Source organism: Nelumbo lutea, chromosome 8, assembly GCF_056320005.1.
Source record: "Nelumbo lutea isolate HS-2025 chromosome 8, American lotus-T2T, whole genome shotgun sequence".
Taxonomy (NCBI): Eukaryota; Viridiplantae; Streptophyta; class Magnoliopsida; order Proteales; family Nelumbonaceae; genus Nelumbo; species Nelumbo lutea.
In genome coordinates this window covers 14,881,399-14,903,240 of record NC_142691.1, presented here as the reverse complement: position 1 = coordinate 14,903,240, position 21,842 = coordinate 14,881,399, and the positions used below count along the sequence as shown (strand labels likewise).

General features: G+C 35.1%; 1 protein-coding gene across 2 annotated transcripts in view; it reads right to left on the bottom strand.

Moving 5' to 3' along the window:
- EMB3142 (nuclear pore complex protein (DUF3414)) overlaps nucleotides 1-21,842 on the bottom strand; it is an 80,074-nt gene that overhangs the window by 7,198 nt on the left and 51,034 nt on the right. For both annotated transcript variants that reach the window (XR_016103816.1, XM_088959874.1), the window contains exons 14-35: nucleotides 20,088-20,189; nucleotides 19,806-19,949; nucleotides 15,993-16,123; nucleotides 15,805-15,924; nucleotides 15,243-15,366; nucleotides 14,863-15,060; nucleotides 11,758-11,876; nucleotides 11,111-11,261; nucleotides 10,906-11,018; nucleotides 10,730-10,811; nucleotides 10,556-10,642; nucleotides 10,309-10,386; nucleotides 7,009-7,215; nucleotides 5,952-6,041; nucleotides 5,737-5,850; nucleotides 5,423-5,593; nucleotides 5,264-5,319; nucleotides 5,112-5,184; nucleotides 4,794-4,984; nucleotides 4,568-4,697; nucleotides 4,404-4,481; nucleotides 497-661 (exon numbers count right to left, since the gene is read on the bottom strand). Coding sequence is in view for 1 of the 2 variants with exons in the window: in XM_088959874.1 (XP_088816000.1) it covers nucleotides 497-661; nucleotides 4,404-4,481; nucleotides 4,568-4,697; nucleotides 4,794-4,984; nucleotides 5,112-5,184; nucleotides 5,264-5,319; nucleotides 5,423-5,593; nucleotides 5,737-5,850; nucleotides 5,952-6,041; nucleotides 7,009-7,215; nucleotides 10,309-10,386; nucleotides 10,556-10,642; nucleotides 10,730-10,811; nucleotides 10,906-11,018; nucleotides 11,111-11,261; nucleotides 11,758-11,876; nucleotides 14,863-15,060; nucleotides 15,243-15,366; nucleotides 15,805-15,924; nucleotides 15,993-16,123; nucleotides 19,806-19,949; nucleotides 20,088-20,189 (2,724 nt within the window). In the remaining variant the exon portion in view is untranslated. The remainder of the gene's footprint in view (nucleotides 1-496; nucleotides 662-4,403; nucleotides 4,482-4,567; nucleotides 4,698-4,793; nucleotides 4,985-5,111; nucleotides 5,185-5,263; nucleotides 5,320-5,422; nucleotides 5,594-5,736; nucleotides 5,851-5,951; nucleotides 6,042-7,008; nucleotides 7,216-10,308; nucleotides 10,387-10,555; nucleotides 10,643-10,729; nucleotides 10,812-10,905; nucleotides 11,019-11,110; nucleotides 11,262-11,757; nucleotides 11,877-14,862; nucleotides 15,061-15,242; nucleotides 15,367-15,804; nucleotides 15,925-15,992; nucleotides 16,124-19,805; nucleotides 19,950-20,087; nucleotides 20,190-21,842) is intronic.

The window sequence follows — 21,842 nt, the reverse complement described above, 5'->3', positions numbered from 1 at the left end:
ATACCACAAAACAATTGTTGGTAAAATCTGGTGACATCAGTTTATGAAGGTATATGCCTTCATTTGACACAGTCCCAATGGTATGATTTTCCAAATTTATCACTGCCCTCTTCTCTGAGTTGCTTTTTACAACTACAGGTTCCCACATCATAGCAAAACTAGCAAATGCAGGAAAATGATAACCTCATGATTAGGTAAAACAAGCACTGAAGATATATGAATATAAGCCTAAGAAAATGATAATGCTCTTTTACGTATGGAACTGTAATAAAGTGTAAGTAAACACATGACCTAAAAATCAGTGATGGTTATCATTTGCGCTAACTTTTGATGTGGTTCTAGATGGGACATGATTTGTGTCTTTTACTTGTCAAACCAAATGGAAAAATTGTTCTTCAACATTGTATTTCTTCCCTTAACAATAAACGACCCTATCTTTTTACAAACAAAACTAAAAACATTTTAAAAGCAATGAAATCAAAGAAAGAACACCAACTTGAGAGGACAGATTGCTTAAATCTGCAAAGCAGGATCTTAAAAATCCTCTGCTTTGGAGTTGGTTCAAGAAAAACTTTTCTTGATCAATACTAGTAAATGCATCCAAAACATAGATTGCTATTGTCTTTCCTGCTTCGCTACCATGAATTGCATCCTTTGTCACCTGCAGTTAAGGAGAACACGTAGGAGAAACCATAAGAACAAGAAAGATAACAAGACAAAATGACACAAAGCATAATTACTTTACAAAATGTGAAAACCACAATAATATTGGCATATAGTACAATGACAACTTTGGAACCATAACAATTAAGAAAGCATAAATAAGCATTAAACTATTGGCAATCAAGATAGTCAGATGAGTCAAGAATATAGCACACTCCTAAACTGAGAAGGCCCAGCCTGAGATATTCATTCATTACAACGCTCCAACTCAAACTGAGTATAGATAAGTAATCCATGAAACTTCGCTTATGACAATCCTTTAGTAAGGGCATCAGCTCACTGCCTCTCTGAAGGAGTGTATGGATCACAAAGTTCACAAAAGCAATTTTTAAAAGCGCAAGGCACAAAAAAGTGCAAAGGCCATTTTGCACCCACATTGCAGGGCACAAGGCAAGGCATACACCTTTTTGACGCAAGGTGCAAAATTAAAAACATCAAAAATTTGAAAAAATGAAAATAAATTAAGAAAAGATAAAAATAGTATTAATTAAAAAAATAAACTTTAATTTTAAAAATCCTATGCCTATTAGCTCAAATTAAATACATAAACATAACATATAAAACATATTCAAAGTGAGAATGCAAAACTTTCAATGTCTTTATTTCTCTCCCAATTGCATTATTTTAAATAACTAATATGATGTTAAACATTTTCCATTCCTAATTCCATGAGCCGCTTTTGCACCAAGTCCCTTGAAGCAAGCCCAAACAAGGCTATGTCAAGGTCTTAAATTCTTAATCCCAACACAAAAAAAAATGATCTTATGATTTTAATGCTCTTTTAAAAACATCATTTATTAGGATGAATGAATGAACAAAATCAGCAAATAGGGATCAAGAATTTAAGACGTTCATATGGCCTTGTTTGGGGCCTTTGGGCTTGCCTCAAAAGGCTTGACCAGGGTTCGAGGGGCCCCATCCCTGACCTAACCACTAGGCATAAAAGAAGAAGCAAAATGCACAATTTTTGAAAAAGTGCATGCCTGGGATGAAGAACAAGTTGCAACAGGTGCACATGTAGGTGCGCCAAATGCACATCCTTTCAAAGTGCTGAGCCTAGGAACTAGACAAGGTGCATACCTTAAAATGCAACTCGCCTGTGTGCCTGGTAGCTTTGTTATCACACTACAACTTAAGAGGACTAGTAATCTTCAGCCCCAAGGCCCCCAACTCAGGGTAAGATGTGAAGCCACAACAACTCAGCCACACCATGAGCCATAGCTCTATATTCAGCTTCCACACTTAATCTAGCTACTAGCTACTGCATTCTGCTTCCTACTTCTTAGGCAACTAGATTACCATCAACAAATGTACAATAATCAAATGCAGACTTCCTGTACCCTATAGAGCCTACCCAATCCGCATCTGTGAAAGCCTTGATTTCAAGCCTATCATGCTTCTTCAATGGTATTCCCTTCCTTGGACATGTTTCCAAATATCTAAGAATTCTCTCACAATAGGTGCATGCATGAATTGGCTTACAACCATAGTTTTCAAGGCACCAAGGTGATGGATTTTTTTATGTAGAAAACATATATCCTAGGGCTATTTTATAATTATAATGTCAAAAAATAAAGAATAAAAAAGTATTTTATAATACATAGTACAAAACTGCTCGCGATTAGGCAAAGTGAGCCTCAAAGGGTGCCTTGTTGCCTAGGCGTCGCCTTGACAACTATGCTTACAACATATACTGCATAAGTGATGTCTGGTCTATTGAAGGACAAGTAGATTGGCTTACCCAGCAACCTTTGATAACCCTCGATTCCCTCCTTATCTGGATAGCGATCACCATCAAACTCTCGCAAGCCACAATTATGCTCTATGGGATTATCAACCAACCTACTACCCATTGTACCTATTTAATACTTCCATCTAAAAAATTCAAAGAATATTTTCCCTAACATAGACACATGCCCTTATCATATCTTGCCACCTCAATTCCAAGAAAATATTTTGAGGGGCTAAGTTCCTTAATTTCAAATTTAAAAGCCAAGAGTATCTTTGACCTCTATATCTCCTCTAAATCATTTTTATTACCACAATATCATCAACATATACTATAAGATGTGTTAGCTTATAACCTTGCTTTATTACAAACATTGTGTGATCAGCAATACTTTGAATATATCCTATATTCTTCCTTGTTCCACAAAGTCATAGAAAGTTTTCTTCAATTTACAGACCTTCCCTTGGAAGCTGTAGCTAGAAGGATCCATAAACATCTCACATAAATTTCCAATTAAGAAAACACTTTTAATGTATAATTGATGTCATTCCCAAGAGAATTAGCTACAAAGGAAAACAAAACCCGTACAGTGTTCAATTTTGCAATAGGAGCAAATGTCTCCTTATAATCATCGCCCTCCATCTACACAAACCCCTTCCAATAAAGCCATCATTTCTTCATTCATTGGCTCCCTCCATTTTGAATTAGTTACAACTTCAGAGCATCTGGAAGGGACAATAACAAAGGAAAGAGAAGAAACAAAGGAGTAATAATTATACTAGGCCCCAATTAATGGGTACCTGAATACTAGGATACCCAACATACCAGGCTCCAATTAATGGGGTCTAACCCATACTTTTTTTACCCAAGCATGATATGGTCAAACTCAGGCTTACAGATTTAACACCCATTTGGAATCATGTCCAACCGCAGACCAGGTTAGCAAATACCAGAATTGTGTATCAATAACAGTTCCAAGGGAGGGTGTCCATCCTGAGTTGTAGTTTTAGCAATCCTATGTGAATCTTGAAATTTAAAGGAGGGAGGAGAGTACAGTTCATCCTTAACAGTTATCAATAGAATTGTGTCGATTTCCTTATACCCATTACCCAACTAATTCCAATCAATTGGTGGATCTGGAACCACTTTTCTCATACCCGGATACAGAACAGACAAGACCCAGACCTGATGCATGTAATAGGGTCTGAGCCTGGATATATATATATAGACAGTTAGAGTGTTAGACACAGCCTGAAGCCAACCAATTGTTACACCTACCAAATAGTTACTAATTACTCACGCCACTAAAAGATAACTAGAAGTCAAAACAGTAGCTTTTGAGGTCCAACCATGGTCTTTTAGCCTATAAGAGAGTATTTCCTCTCAATCTCCTACCACATAGGCCCATGTCAATTGTCACTACAAAGTCCTTTATCACCAACTCTGCTGCACTCTCTTCCTCATCAAAAAACTATTCAAGGCTTACAGTTTTCCATTAGTATGAAAGATCCATTTTCTTTTTGATAAATGAGTATGAAAGAGCCATTTATCCAAGTGGTTAGTCCCCACCACCCCCCATCCTGGAATGCACTTTTTATCTTGAACACCTTTTCCTGATAAATGAAGCTTTTTTCTTGAATATAACTCATCCTATTCCCTAAAGGACATATGATGCCTAGAAGCACCACAGAAATCAAAGACGAAGATGATGCTTTATGTGCCTAGTGCATAACTACATATGAAACTCATTAATTGTAGCAGGATCAATAAATTAGGGGATTCTTTTTATCTTTCACACATTTGCACAACACAGATTCCACAGAAAATTATACGACAAAGATGACAGAAATAGATATAGATCTTTGCCCGTGAATTTCCACTTGCAAATCAGGACTAGTATGATGATAATTATATAAACACCAAATGATCATCAATAAAGGAGGGAACCTACCAAATCCAAGATGGCTTGAGCTTCTTTCCTTAAAATAGAAAAGTTGGCTTGTGCTAGTTCAGCCTGTTCTTTATCAATCTGGGAAAAACATAAAACTACAACTCAGGATGCAAGTACAACATAAAACTACCAACTCAGGATGCAAGGACAAGAAAGCCAGGCACCTTTCGGAGATCAAGATCCTCTTCTCCACCTTGTTCCTCACGCAATAGAAAATGCAATATTGATGCTGGGACATCTGGATCAAGCATATGCCGACAATACTGGAAGAAGCTAAGAAGTAATGCATACTGGCTGAATTTTAGAAAGTTCAAGAAAAATCAGATTCCTCTACAAAATGCAATGAAAAACAAATAAAGAAACAGCATTGCTGACCCAATTACATCATACCGTCTCCTCAGGACTTCTGACGACTCATGCCTCAGAATTGCCATGATAAGCTTAAACAATACCGAATGGCAAGCCCCATTTGACAATTGTTTCATCAAAATAATATCAAGACATGTCACATTATCAGAATTTACACCACCGGGGCATAAGAATCGTTCATCCCGTAATTTGGCCATGCATGTGAGTGCAACCTATTGACATTTCAGTCAATTAAGATAGTTAAATTTAATAATGAAGGCAAACTGCAGATACACTTGTGCAGCAATAAGAACAAAGACAATAAAACAAAATTAAAATAAAAACACAAGGTGATTATACCTGAGTTAATAGTATTGCCATCTTTAAAGAACAATCTGGAGAAGCTGAAGCAGTCAAAGAGGCATCAAGCACCCTGCTAGTGTTAAAGTGAAATGTTTAGAGAACTTCTAGGCAAAGTAGAAGAATACTGTTAGCAATAAACATTGACTCACTCAAACAAAACCTTTGAACGGTTTTCAAGAGAAGACATTCTTCTAGATACAGAAACCTGAAAGCAATCAAGAAAAGAAGACGGTCAATGAACGTGCAAAAAATCACAAGTATGTCAGTGGACTCTTTCAAGGAACACGACAAAGTGGAAAAGCATTCACCTCTACCAACTGTGACCAGCCAGTTAACATATGAAGTTGGGCAACTTGTTCCTCAAGGTTTTTGTTGTATTTCCATCCCCACCTCAAAAGGTTTTGGATTGTCTCTCTTAGATCACTGAGATCAACTTCACCACCAAAGGAGCCCAACTGTGGATTAACAAAATTGCATTTCTGAAGAGACCAAAAAGTCAGTAAAAAAAGCTGCACCATGAAAATAATTAAAAGGGAAGTATTGCATAATCGAACTAAGAATTCCTATGATTTGATCATCTAGCAGAAAACCAAAACCTTATTACTGTGTACTGATACAAAACCTGCCATAGCTTGTCACGGAATGAAGTAAGATCAATCAAACGATCACCACGCTCTGAATAATAATAGACACCACCCTTTTCGGAAGTTGCAGGATTTCTAAGTACATCTTCTACCTTTAAAGTTAAGAGCATTAGCAACATCCAAAGCACAATGATTAAGGTTTCTTCAAGAAATACCCAACAGGGGAGGAGATACCCTCAAGAACTCATCTTACCTGCAACTCGTATTTCTTTGAAACAAACTGAGAATACTTCATAACAGTATCAGGAGATTTAAACTGGACTACTTCAAGCAACTCTAAAACCTGAAATTTGCAACCAAAACACCATTGTAATTGCAGAGAAGAAATAACACGGAAAATAGCAAGCCTATCACCAAAACAATGATAATCTAATGCTCTGATGATGAAATACATATCCCCTTCATACAAAACCAAAAATGTAACAACAGATCATGAATTATGGCATCACAGGATACAAAATGAATGGAGGAACACATCAAATATAATACAGAATAACAAAATTGCTAACACATATAATGCATGAAATAGGAGTTATCATAACTCTAAGACAGATTCGTCCAATAATTGCAAGCAGCTCCTAAATGAAAAGGACTGTTTGGTGTTGGAAATTTCTTCTACAAGAACTCCTGGTTGTTTGGCACAAGCACATGCCCATAATTCAAACAACAGGATATGAGAATGGCATTAAGTCCTGAGCCAAGGTGGTGAAGATGGAAAGGAAGAATTGTTCAAACCACTTTAACATAGTGGTCTCAACCATGCAATGGGCCACCACTTGTGGGGGCTTCTTTTCCAGATATATGTCATTGTGACTAAATAGAAGAACACATACAGTAAATTCCTTTCAGGGCATCCAATGTGCTGATATTTGACCTCGCAGACCACCTATACGGGAAATATTTAATATTGGATCCAAATCGTCCAGAAGGCACCTCAGTAACACACCCCAAGAAAAATGTAGTTACCATATTTAGTTTACCCCAACAAATTATTACATATTAATCTTTTATGAATTTATACCTTGACCAGCCTGACTCACAAGCCAACCCAAATGTAACTCGATGTGAGCCATATTCCCCATCAATGATACAGAATATCAAATTAAAACTAGATAAGAAATACGCAAATCTAATTTTTGATAAGTTCAGTAAATACATGGATATTTCAACCAAGTCAAGATAAGCAATGAACTTATAATGCATATACAATATAAATAAAAGCAGTGATTCAGAAGGTTTTCTTAGATTACCTTGCTCCTATTTGTAGCTCCAATTCTAGGATGGTCAGCATTTGCTTCAAATGCAGATGACAGAAATATATCACGATTCAAGCCAAATTCTCTAACATCACATCCAAAAATCTGAGCAAGGATATTTGAACATGCTTCTCGATGTGTTGTTACAGTCAAATCAGCAGCATGCAACTCCAATGCCAAAAGCTTCAAAAGCCATGCCCTCTGGAAAGTATCATTGTTAGAAAGGAGTACATTCAATTACCTTATAAAAAAACTAGCAGGGTGCAATTAGCCACACCTATTTTCACTAAGTAAATATTATATTAAATACCATAGTACAACTTCTTATAGGTTCGCATTGCAATTTTTCCATAAAAGTAAATAGCATATTAAATACAAATTATCCATAATGTGTCCCTTGTGTTAAAAGTTTACCCTTCAAGTAAATAGTTTAATAATTCTATTATTTCTAATGTTTCCCGGTTCACTTCCACTTCAAAGCCTTAAGATCCTCCTTTACACTATTTGTGGTGCATAGCTATCCTTTAGCTATAAGCTTTAAAAAGATTAAAATATATTAAGGGGCCTCCCATTTTCTTTCTACAAGGATGACTTAACAAATATAAAATGAAGTTGTAAATAAGTGACACTTAAGAGATAATTAAAACATATTAGAGGCATCCATGATCCAACCAGAAAAAAGTGATAACCTTTTAATTCAAAAGCAACATGGGTAGGAATGGTACAAACTAGAAATAAAACTCCCAACACTATTTCAACAGTTATTTAATTAAAATAAAGAAGATGAAAACATGTTTCTGAGAGACATAACTAGAAAGTAGCACCCTCATAGCTCGGGAAGCATCTTTATTTTGGACACATCTGTAAGGGAGAAAGGTAAATTGGGGAGAGATAAGAAGACTTATCTCTTACTGTCTTTGTTCTGTACTTCTACTCATTGTACCTACTCCTATTTGCTCTATTAATAGAAAAGAGACTTCATTGAGAATACGATCAGGACAAAATTGGACTATTTGGGTTATTACACTAGTATTGGTTGATGACAGTTTGAATTTTTTCCCAATGAACTGATTTGAAAATTTTCAATCCATCAAACACAGACTTTGTCTTCACAGTGAGCACTTGAACAACGAGGAACAGTCTCTCTAGGGATACATTGATTAGAAGAGGTCTGTCAAAGATTGACTTCAGTACCACTCACATATTTGGGATTTCATGATGGTGCAAGCCAAGGTCTACCAAAGATTCATGCAAGCATAAATCTTTGACCTGTCTAATAGAAACCAGGCCCTGAAGATCCTCCTATTTTCCATCACGTGATCAATTTGGAGAAACTCAGATTTGCAAGAACGAAAGCAGCACACATAATGATTTTTGCAGAAAGAATTTTGGAATGGAGTACCAATTTAATGCTTGTCTTAACATTCCAACGGAACCCATGGATGCTAGTCATCAGTTCTCCGTTCTTGCGACTCTCTCTTTCTGTTACTTGTCTTGTAACAGAAATAATAATCAGGAAAAAATAGAAATTGATGATCAAGACAGTAGAGAAGAATACAAGGAATATAGGATGAATGGGGCAGCAATCTAATGGAGGGGAGCCATTGTTCCACCCCACTACTTTTTATATCAACTGCTGAAACTGATAAACAAAATTACAAGAATGCCCCTAGTTAGGCAGTAGCATGAAAAAGACTAAAAAATGAAAAATGAGGCCCATACCCCAAAAACAAAATGTAATGAATAAAGCCCAACAGAAACATGAATAAATAAAGAAAGAAACAACAGGAAATCAGCAATGGCAAGGCCTATCAACCACCCTCACAACCTTGTTTTCTTTTCTTTTCATTTTTTTTTTTTTTGATAGATAACCTTGTTTTCTCTTTTCCAAAAATGTGCATGGGCTAAGCTTGGACATGTTCCATATAATGGAACTCCATTGGAAAAATAAAATAAAAAAATAGTGTCCCTACCACCTACTTGATTTAGCAATCAGTGACCACCGAACTCCTAAACAATCCAGTAACACCTTACTGATACTACTAAAACAAAGGTTGTGTTTGGATAGGTTTCAGGATTTGTGCTTTTAAAGCCCAAAAGCAAATTCCCAAATTTTAGGCTTTGTTCTTTTGGGCTTGAAAGTGTTTTGACTATAGATTATTATGATTTTAGAAGCAACTCTTAGCAAACATTTGAAACACTTTTTGGCTCATTTTTGCTTCTTACAGCCCAAAGCTCAAAATCCCATCCAAATGGAGCCTAACATAATGTAAAGGATTCTTAAATTACTAAAAATGGTATCTCACAACTTTAGTAGAAATACCATAAATAGTAACTCTGGAAATTATCATAAATAGTAATTTTGATTTACTAATAATAGTAAATTTTCAGAAGACTTAAAACCCTATTCGTAAGTCGCCTACAATTGAAAATAATTTTAAAAACTCAAAAATCACAGTATATCAATAACCTAAAAATTTTGAAACTCGTGTAGGAATTGGGAAACTGGATTTCTTCTCCATGGATTCTTTTCTTGCTTCTGTAATATGTATCTGCATCAACCTGTGAATCACCCCATACATCCCACACCCAATCATTTCTAATTTGAACCTCCTATGCCTACATAAAGCCTGCACCCCTTCTCTCTTATCCAATTTTGTATTTCAGTATTGATGTGACTCTATGACTCTTACTAGTATCCAAATTTCCTCACTTTACCCCTTATGCAGTTTGGCAATGACCAAAAGCATCCATAAACACTTGATAATCTGAAGCAATTTCTTCTGACCAAAAGCCTCCTATCAAATAAATGCTATGCTATCCGTATACCTACTTCCATGGTTTAAGAACTCATGGTCAACTAGAACAAGTCCTTCACATAAAATGTACTGCTAGTCACCCATGGTCAACTAGATCAACTCCAGTTAAATCCTACATTAAAGAACTTTATGAAGCACAAGCAAATAAAAATTAATGTTTTCCACATTGTTGCATGGAATCTCCTAAATGCATGACGAGTCATGTTGGACATGTGTCCAAGTCTTAGAGATGCCAAACAATTCAAAACCAAGAGACACATTTTATAGAATCAGTAAGCAAGTCTTATCACAAACCCTAGAGAAACCAATCATTTGAAAAACCTGATGTACTAACCATTTCAATTAAAACTACAGGAAAGGAAGGCATAGTAAAGCACATGATTAATGCAACTAATTAAGTATGATAAGTTCAGTTGCATAGGTGTAAGATATGGAACAAATAACATTTAGTGAAAAACATGGACAATAAATGTACCTGGTGCAGTGAACTTATACGAAGGGCCTGATTATTATTCCTTTTAGGAAGAGGAGCAATAGCAATTGTGTCCAAGTGCTGAAATAAAGCCAAGAGTCAATAACCAACAAAAGCAATAAAAACATAAAAAGTAGTAGTACGCTTTGAGGCAACAAAGATAATATAAAACAATAACAGATATGTGCCAATAGATCAACATAAGACAAAGGAAACAAAACTGAAATTTAAATTGCATGGTAATGTGTACCTTCAGGAAGAACTGGTATTTTTTATTGCTGAGCAGATCCAACATAGGACCGCTTGTCAGTGGATCCAAGCATAACTCGTATAAAAGCTGCATATAACAAACTCTCAGATATTGGTAAAATAAAAAGAACCTAAAGCAAAAATTCTTCTAATATTAGAATGATTCCCATCTCACCTGTAAACCAAATTCATACAACAATGCATTTATGTCTGGCTTCGAAAACTTCTCCAGAATGCCAAGAATAACCTTTAGGCAACTGCACAAGATATAATAATAATATATAATAAAATTATGATACAAGGTGAGTAGCATTGAACAAAAAATTCTTAATAATTTTGAACTATTTAAACCTGTAATGAAATTTTGGCTGTAGTAATGTCCGCTCTACAGATGAATCCACATCAAACTTGAGCAGCAAATGTGTAATATTTGGGGATGGTCGACTAATATTGTCAATGAGAAGCTGGTATGGCACAGAGAATAGTTACATCATCCTTTCTGGAAACAATACAAACAATTTCCCAGTTACCACAGAAGAGACAAGAATGGACCAACCTGTATAATAAGAACGCCTGTATCATCTCTGGAGTTCTCAATGATCTGACACTCTTCTGAGCGTAATTCAAGGCAAGCTGCATAATCCTCGATCAAACAGTTTGAAGCATGTGATTTTAGCAATAACTGTACAAGACCCACCATGCGAGAACTGACAAGAAAGAATTTAAGAAGTTTCTACAAGCATGAATAAGAAACTTGTATTTTGCATATAAACATCAAATAACCTTTACATCTAAAGCCTTAAAAAAGAGAATGGAGTAAACCACAATGATGAATCACCAGACCACATAAACCAAGATACAGGTAAAGAGGTGTGTGAGGGCTGCAATTTGTTGGACAGTGTGGGAAGAAAGGAAAGACAAAAGAAGCTATAATTGAATAAATTGAGATGGCTTAACGGGACATGGAAGTGAGATACCTCCGGTGAAAAAGAACTGCAAACTGTGGCTGATGTGTTAGCCAAACAAGGGGTTGGGAGGAATCAAATTTTTTGGGCATAATAGCAATATAGCAACAACTTGAGGGGAGAGATAGGGTTTACCTCTGACAGACTTTTCTCCTTTTCTACTTCTTAAATTTTTAAGATTAATGAGTTCCTGTGGTTATTAATTAAAAAAAAAAAAAAGATACAGGGAAGGAAAAACCTTAGAACACTCATGATTTTGATAGAGCATTGCTGAATCTGAGGTTGAAAATCATATCTCACATACTCCAACAAAGCTATTATTTGATTCTGATCCTGAGAAAGTATTACATCCAATGGCTGCACAAGGTAAAGGAGCAAAAAATGTAAGCACAGATTTGTTTGCCTAACCAGGAAATAAAGCCTAATAATAAACCAGGGCAACAATGTAAGGCAACCACCTCAATTCTGTCAAGAGTCATCCAGAAGGCTATGACAAGAAACTGAGATCACACTAGATTATAGTTATTATATGCAGAGGACAAAGCAGATTTAATGTTAATTCCAAAATTATATCATTCCCAATTTTATTTTGTATTTTAGTTAGGATTTCACCAATCACTTTGGTCTACAACCGTTAATCCTATACGATAACTTTTAAGAAATGTGAAACAATGCAATTTATTCATTCACTTATGAGGCTACCATAATTACATACTAACCTTTGAGTTTTTCATAATTATTATTTACCCCACAGGACTGTAAGAAAATGCAATTTTCACTCAGGGTGAAAACAATTTGAAAGAACAAATCATTCTGAACAAAAATAATATTTAATTATTCATCAACCAGATATAAATTAAGATAGTTCAGAATAATATATAGAAGTGTCAATTGAGTAAAGGAGAATCTTTAATATTTAAGTCACAGTCTCACAGAACAAAAAAAAAATGAAATTATCCCAGCTCAACTGAACCTAAATTCCAAATATTTGGGGTCAACTATGAGAATCCTGTCCCAACATTACCCTCCATCAAGAACCAAGTTTTCTGTCAAATCTTAAATCCTTAGAACCACATTTTGCTTGGTCTTGTCCCTCTGCTCTTTTATAGCCTTCTACATACACCAAGTCACGCTTCACTGCTTGATGCAAATATTGAATCACGGAAAGAATACATGGAAAAACAAATTGGTTTTTCCATCCATTGTTTAAAATCCCCATGCATTTGCTAATATCTCCATGACATGTTTCCATTTCCATGGGTACCAACACAAAATATTAGAGGACCCAATTGAAAACAACTGGCACATTAACCCAGATATTATAGATATGTGAATTAGCAATGTGTAATAGATAATTGGTCAATCTAATAGAATCATTTGCACCATCTATGACTTCTTTTTTTATCTAACACTGTCATATAGTTTACAGGGCAATTTTGCAACTTATAATTTTGTCTACTAACCTTAGTTTCTTAGCTTTATTTCATGGTTTGGAACAAGGTGATAATTTAAAAGGCTGTACTTATGCTTCTTTTATCATTTTGTTAAATATTGATCTAATATTTTGCATACTTGACAATGTTTCCACCTTATCTATAACTTATACAATATTTCCACACAATATTTCTGACATGTTGGTTGATCCAAAAAAAAAAAAAATCTGACATGTATCCTATATTTGGACATTTCCACTGAAACAGACATTTTACATCTCCCTATACCAATTTCAAAATCTTTATGTGATGGGATATTGATACTATTTGAGTTTTTTAAATTTATTTTCTAATTATAGGTGTCTTAAGAATAAGGTTTTAAGTTTCCTAGAAATCGACAAATCCCTTATCACAACTATGTCAAATACATGAACCTTATTTTTCCATTCCGTTTTGTTTAATACTATATTGCCATATCCATTGTAAAATTTATAGAAATTTACTGTTATTTCAGAATTACCATTCATGATAACATTCAAATACCTCTAAATTTTATTTATTAGTAAACTTATGGTTTAGTATTTTTAGTAAGTTCTGCTGTCCTTGGGTTAAATTAATTTTAGTAGGATTAGGAATAAAGTTTGGTTTGGTATATAAAGTTTTTTTGTGTTTTTTATTGGGGATGGGTTTGTCAGCTTGCCGTGTTTGGAGAGTATAGGTACTCTCTTTGTGTCTATTTGGTCTATTGGTATATCTAAGGTTTCTAGGCCTCTCTCTCTCTCTCTCTCTCTCTCTCTCTCTCTCTCTCTCTCAAGGTTTGGGAGGTGAAGTGGTTATATTTAAGCTCTGACTAGAGCTGCAACTCAGGCAGGGTTAGCCCAAACCCAACCTGAAAAAGTCATATTGGGTTGGATCAGGTTGACAATTGGATTTGGGTTTGAGTTTTGCCAAGCCAATTTCACTTTGGATTGTACTAGGATTAACCCTCAAGTAAACCCAACACAACCCAAACCAAACTCTATTCTTGCTATTGCACATACATATTATAGTTCCACTATGCAGTGTTTTAAAAGACGTGGGAGGTGTATGCCTAGAGGCACACCTCAAGGCGAGGCGCCCCAAAATACCCTGAGGCATATGCCAGAGGCGTAGATACCTCTAAGGCATACACCTCATGCGCTTATTTCATGAAGCGTGCTAGAGGCATACGCCTCATGTGCCTCACGCACACCTCATAAAAAGACAGAAAAAAAAGCAAGAAAAGGAAAGAAAAGGAAAGGAAAATGAAAGCATTGTGATCTTGTCCCAAAAGTAAGTTTTGGGGGGACCCTCTTGTATTGTTATCTTTGTTTTAATAAAATTTTACCTTATCTTTAGTCAAAAAGAAAAAACGGAAAGGAAAAGAAAGGGAAGGGAAAGAAAAAGAAAGAAAAGAGAAAAGGAAAAACGAAAGAAAATAAAGGGAAAGGAAAGGGAAGGAAAGATAAGGAGGTATGCATTCTGCATTCTTCTTAATATAAAAGATTTTTATTAAATATAATAAAAAATGTGATCCTCTTTCAACTTCTTCCTCCCCTTCCTCCTTCCTCCTCATCCACCTCTCTTAAGGAGGCTTACGCCTCCTTGTGTTCAGGAGCCTGACGCTTCTTACGTTCTGAACTACACCTCTAGGTGGTGGAATGCCTCGTTTTCGTGTCACGCCTCCGCATTTTAAAATATTGCCACTATGTACTTTTAAGCCCTTACCCCAATGACAAGTTGTCTTAAATATCACCTATTCCCTAAATAAGATTGATTACATAGAAAACACAGTCTATCAAAATAATCTTCTTGGCATTAAACAAAATTCTAATTAAACCAAAGAAAAAGCAACCAATGAAAATTATACAATGTGAAATGAAGATACCAACCTGGTATAAAGGGCGCCAGAAATCAGCAAGAAACAAATCCTTCTCCAAAACAAGAATAATAATTTCCAAAGAAAGATGAACAGCTTTCTCCAAAAGTTGACCATAAACTTTACTAGATCTTTCACTCATGATAGTATTGACTCCTAGCAAAAGAATACCCATGATATTGCGGAAAACAGTTTTACCACTCATGAAGTCCTGTAATATTATCAGAATTAGCACTTAATAATTAAAAAGCATCTTAAAACATTAACGAATTGAACAAAACAAATGCCATGTCAAAAAAATCACAATAAACACGACCAAGCCTCCAATTTATGGCTAGCTTTAGAATCAACATGTAAATGGATGAAAACATAAATATATTGTAAAGGGCATACTTTTAGCATTTCTACAACAGGGAGCTGCATTTCAAGAGGAGTTGACTGAGCCACACTTTGAAGATGAGATCGCTCAACAACACTATCAATATCCTCATCCTTAATGTCATACATGAACAGAATCCTGCACAATATATAAATATGACAATCCAAACCACTAATTGGTTTTCATCCATTATATAAAATAGAACTTTCCTCGTGTGGGACAAAAAGTTGGTCTAAGATGATAATGATAAACATACCACTAAGTAAGAAGCAATACAAAAGATCGTATGTAACAGCATAAAGCATCTAGGAAGTACAAGAAGAAATAAGCAAAAAAGATGAAATAAAATAAAAATGCTACTGGCATAACTCAATGTTTTCTTCGTAAGGTGCATAAGAAGTTTTAGGTAGAAGGTAGTTCAAAACAGAAAATGTATGATGAAATATTGGTAGCATAACTCTTCTTTGTTTTTTTTCATGAGAAATTTTTTTTTTTGCAGCATCCAAGTAATACCTAAAAAAGCTAGAAATTATGTAGACATACAATTTACTTTACATCACTCAATTATATACTCACATTTGAAAGTGTTGAAGACAAGCAACAACCAACTGCCATTTCTCACTTGGATCTGCATAGGCTCTTTGAGGAAAAGGCCCAAAGACATGATCATACACAAACCTGAAGATCCCCACAAACCTGGAAAAGTGTGACACTCAATGTTAGACTGAAAGCAAGGGTAGCAAAGGCAATACAGATATCAGTACCTGCGTCCTCTATCATTCATATCCCTTTCTTCCGCAATCAGGGAATTCAACAAGTTTAGGAAAGATATAGTTGAAGGGTATCTCTCACTCCTTGCTTCTACTTCATTTAACTCAAAACGCATATCATAAACCTGCCAGACCACAGTATTCCACCATCAACAATATATAAGATAATCAGCAAACAAGTCAGCCAAACATTCAGCCCATTTGAACAATCTATTCACCATGGAAGCCAGGGATCCAGCCATGAACTATGAAATAGCATCAACAGAGGTCCAAACATCCATCCTAGGGTAGGGCCCAAGAAATTGCTTTTACCAGACCAAGGTTTGGGGTTAACAAAAGAGGGAAAAGACATGAAAAGGTTTAAAATGTCAGTGTTGATGGAAATGTTGATCATTCAAATATAGGTAACATGCCGGCAAGGTCAGAAATGCCAGTTTTAAGGCATTGTTGATCTTGTTAAAGTATTTTACAAGTCTAGAAGATCAGAAATTGTAGGCTTCTCACTTCTCTAGCAGCCTAAGTTTTAAGGCTCAAATACTGACACTGGGTTAGAGGAGGGCGGTATTAGAGAAACCCAGTTAAAGAGCAATTATCTATGGATAAATTTAGATGGTACTGCCAATCTCCTTCAACTACTATGCACTCCAGTCCCTTCAACTACATCCTCTAACCCAACACTATAAATTGCAAAGTGATACTGTGGTTGATCAGCTCCACGCAACTACACACCAATAGGAATTATCTATGGATGAAACCAGTCAAAGAGGTTCCAGATAGTGTTGAAACTCCCAATCTGGCTAAGCTGTCTGCTAAGCTATCAGCAGGCCTAGGGATCCAACTGAATGAGCTGTTCAGAATCCATAGATAAAGCCTTAGCTTCTCTGATTTGATTTCTTACACACCAAATCCCTTCAGCCTTTCATAGAAACCAGCTAATCACAATTTGACAATGTCCTTCAACTACTATGCACACCAAAGTTCAGCTCTTAGAGAATCCCAACTTCTGCTAGACCTGAGTTGCTTAATAGTATTTGCCACCAAGGTCTCAAAATACACCCCCAAGCCATATTGGTGTGGGTCCAAAAGAGAGCGGACATCAAAACTCAGCTTAATCCGTTTGTGTTAGGGTGTTGCATGCCATGGATGACATGAAGAAATAAATCATTAAAATTTCTTCTATTATGGCAATGTTCATACATAGTCCTTTTATGGATCATGCTATGTTAATACATCATTATTCTTAATTTCAAACATCAGATTTGCTTCATCTTTGCTGAATTGGATTTTATAATTATAGAAGAAAGAACAATGTTAACTTGAATAATTGATTTTTCCATGAACAATGAATGATGTTAGTTTACTTCACAAATTGAAATATTGCATCATTAAATCATTAATTGTTCTGTTTTGCAGAAAATACTTTATGTTTTATATTAACATATGTGAAGTATAACTGAACTAGTATAATAAAATTGTTCAATAAAAAACTAGAGCATTAAAACTGAAAATGGTAAATCGGTGACCATGCTGATCTTTTTTCATACAATTAACTAGTTCATTACACAGAATGACCAACTGAATATGAGGATCCGTTTGCTTCACAGTCAGAATCAGAATCAAAATCCTTTGGAATTGAAATCGGAATAGTCTATCCCCATAGTATGTTTGGTTCAGACAGAAATCGAACAGAAATTGGAATAATCAGGAATGGGATTTCGTTCCCAAAGGAGGGGAAGGGGGAATACCATTCCTGCAGGAATGGGAATGGGATTCTGATTCCACTCTACCAAACGGCTGGAATCAGAATAACCCATTCCGATTCCAATTCCAGACCCCTATTCCCATGAACCAAACAGGCTCTGACTTCATTTGAATGACCCCATATTCACTAATTAAAAATTAGATGCTCATAAGTCTTGCACTCCATGCCCTGATGCTTATGTCCCATGCTTCACGAAAGAGAAATGCCTTGCTCCATGGCCCAGCATCTGAAAATACTGCCACTAGCTAACATTATACACAATTTTAACAGACAAGATTTTTTATTCTGATGCCTATCAATGTTGAACTACAAGAAACTTAAACCTCATTGACAGCAGCACTGAATGGATACCCAACCGTTGGAGAAGATTCATGAACTGATTCATGTTCAACTCTCTAAAATACATGTCAAACTCATCTACAGTACAAGTTACACAGATTTACCAAAATGCCCATTGTGTTGACTCACCAAATTTATGAATCCTCACTTTAAACGCTTCTACATAACATTGGTCCAACCCAAGGTTTTAAAAACCGACCCAGAAATGGAACCGCTGTGGTCACCGATTTCCGGATCAGTGGTTCGACTGTCTGGGTCAAACGGACGGTTTATGAGAAAGAAACGTCTGGGTCAAACAGTTTACATTATGAGGGCAAATGTTGGTATTAGTCTTTTAGACTTTTAGTTTTTATGAGAAAGAAACTGAGGTTGTTGGCTGAGAAAGAAAGAAAAAAAAAAGAAAGGAATAAGAGAAAGGAAAGAAAGGAAGGAGGGAAGAAAAAGGAAGAGGAGGAGGAGGATTCGACCTTCACCGACGATGATGATGACGACGGCGATTGCGGCAACAATAGAAACGCAGATCTCATATCTAAGATCTGAGCAGTGATTTAAAAAGCGCACTTGAGGCGTGCTTAGGCGCACAGGCAAGGCGCATTTTAGGGTATGTGCCTCACCCAGGTCCCAGGCGCACCCCTTTCAAAAGGCAGGTGTGTGCCTGATGCGCCTTGTGCCTCAGCCCAAGCATGTGCCTTTTTTAAATTATGGGCTTTTTACTTTTTTGACCCTAACGGATGGGTCAGGGGCTACACCCCCGAACTCCTGACCATGCCCCTCAAGGAAAGCCCGAACAAGTCCATTTTAGCGTCTTAAATTCATAGTTATTAATTCATTCATTCCAACAAAATATCTTCTTAAAAGGCAATTAAAGTTATAAAATCATTATTTTTTGTGTGAGAACTCAGAATTTAAAACCCTAGCATTGACTTGTTCAGGCTTGCCTCAAGGGGCATGGTACAAAGGTGACTCATAGAATGCAATATGTTAGCTTTTTTTTTTTAATTTTCATTTGAATAAACTTTACATGTTATGTTTATCTATTTCAATTTTAGATAATAGTTTTTTTAAAACATTTATTTTAAAATTTGTTTATATTTTTTATTACTATAATGTTTAATTTTTTTATTTTTAAAATTTTTTGGCATTTTTTGAATTTTCTAGCTTTTTTTAAGTTTTCAGCATTTTTTGTATTTTTGCACCTTGCTTCAAAAAGGGGCGCACCTCAGGCGCAAATTGGCCCTTGTGCTTTTCTTGCACCTTGCGCTTTTAAAACACTGGATCTAAGATCCGATTTCTCTCTAGTCTCCAACCTCTGCAATCATTGTACCTGGATCTCAGATCTAAGATCGTTCTTGTCTCAGATAGGAAACATTATAATGAGATGGTTCAATGAATTTAAAGATTATTATTAAAAATATGATGTTTAACGAATATAATGAAACATTATTTATGAGAAATACATCTATAAATCCCACTTTTTTGGGTTCACCAAGTCAGACTTCATTGCACATGTCAGATTCCAACTCATGTGTCAAAGTCCATGCAACACTAATGATCAAATGAATATGAGTATAGTCATACATATAATATTGACAAGGACCAGCAAAAGAACCACTTGTTACCCATTTTGAGATTATAGCACCAACCAGAGAATAACTAATATGCACGGCATTGTTTTATCACTTGCAGCATTGCCCCTAAATCCATACCTGTGTGGACATTTGCTGTGCACCATTTCCAACAGGAGGACCAACAACTACTGGTAGATCATACTGCTCAAGGTAGCTCCATATAGTATCCTTCAATACAGGAGAGACTTGAATGAAAGCAGCTATTGCATTCCGCAAGGCACCCTACACAAATAACCAACATACAGAAACAATTTATAACCTCCTGCTTGTATAATACACAGATTTCACTTGTCAAAAAAGAAAGATTATTGTGGGAACAAAGCATAACTAAAGATTCATAATCAGCAGAAAACTGTTAACCTTCAAATAAGGAGGGACATTTTCATAACTAAGAAGTTTGAACAAGGGTTCAATATCTGGAAACCAATTCTTCCTTTCAACAGGATTTCCATTTTCTACAACCTGCAACAAAATTACAATAACCAATTAGCCCATAACAAAGTACCTAATCATTATTTCATATGCATGTTCACACTGCCATATACATGCAAGAAATCTATTAGTAGTAGCAATGATTACAACGAAAATAGAAGATGGTAGCTTATGTATCCCAACACATGATTGTTGGTACAGAAATAAGTTGAAAGATATACGATTGCATGGTACATACAAATGAGTCATAGGTCGCAATTATCATGTTTTAGACTTTAAACCATTCAGCCTTTGTAGGACTTGAACATACAAGGCTAGAAGCCTAGAACATTTGTGTTAATAGCATGATGCTCTAACCAATTAAGCTGAACAGGTTTTCAAAATATTCTATTTCTTTCAGAATATAGATTTGAATATTGTTGTATGTTAAGTTCTTTTGATTTTTACGAAGCAGCACCTCACTTCATTCAAGCCTGTGCCCATGCACTTCTATTGTAAAAATTAGAGACATTGCGGAAATTTTATGAAATATGTGGAAATATGCAATGATATTTTGTAAAATGATAAAAGAAGCATTAATACATATTTCTAGACTATTATCTTACTCCCAACCATTATATAAAGCTAAGAAACTAAGATCAATAACAAATTAGTAAATGACGATTTACTGATTTATTATGCATTTTGAGTTTTTACAAGGTTATGTGATATTTTCCTTTCTTATTTTTAATTCTGATTTATTATAAATTCTAATATATTTATTTCACACTAGTAAATAGAAATACATTTATTCTGATTTTTTTAAAATATTAAAGTTATAATACATTATGTTTTATTATAAACTTAATAAACTGATACTCCTTTTTGTAGTATTAAGATTATGATAAATTTTGATTTCTTATAAAGCTTAATGAATTTATTACGATTTTTAATACTAAACTTATAATAAATTATGATTTAGTATAAAATTTAATAAATTTATTCTGATTTTTTATATTAAATGTAGAATATTTTTTACTATAAAATTTAATAAACATTTTCTGATTTTAAAAAATATTTAAATACTGACTAGTTAATATTTTATTACTTGAAAAATATTTTATGTTTTATATTATAAAGTAATTAATCTATTCTTTTGTTTTTATATTTTGTCAATTCTTTTTTATAAATATTTTATTTGAAATATTAAATAGAAATTATTAATGGAATAATTTATATTAATATATTGTATTCTAATAATATAATATATTAATATATTATATTATTAATGTACAATAGTCGACATCGTGTCGACATTATTGGCATCCTGTCGACATTATTGGCATCCTGTCGGCGGGGGGGCTATGCCCCTGGACACCCAACCAACTTAAGGCAAGCCAAACAAGTTCATGTCATGGTCCTAAATTTTTTTCCCACATATAAAGAGATATATTGTGACTTAGAAGTAGGAATCAAATGTCATTTGATGAAAAATAACTTGTATTGAGGAGCATGAAAAAGAATTTTATTAATGTTATGCATCTTTATTCCTCTTAATATAAAAGATTTTTATTAAAAATAAAGAAAAAATGAGGTCCCCCCTTCCTCTTCATCCTCCTCCTAACCCCCCTCCTCTAGCCTCCTTGTGCTCGGGAGGCTTATGCCTCACGCCTCTAGGTAGTGGAACGCCTCGAGTCACGCCTC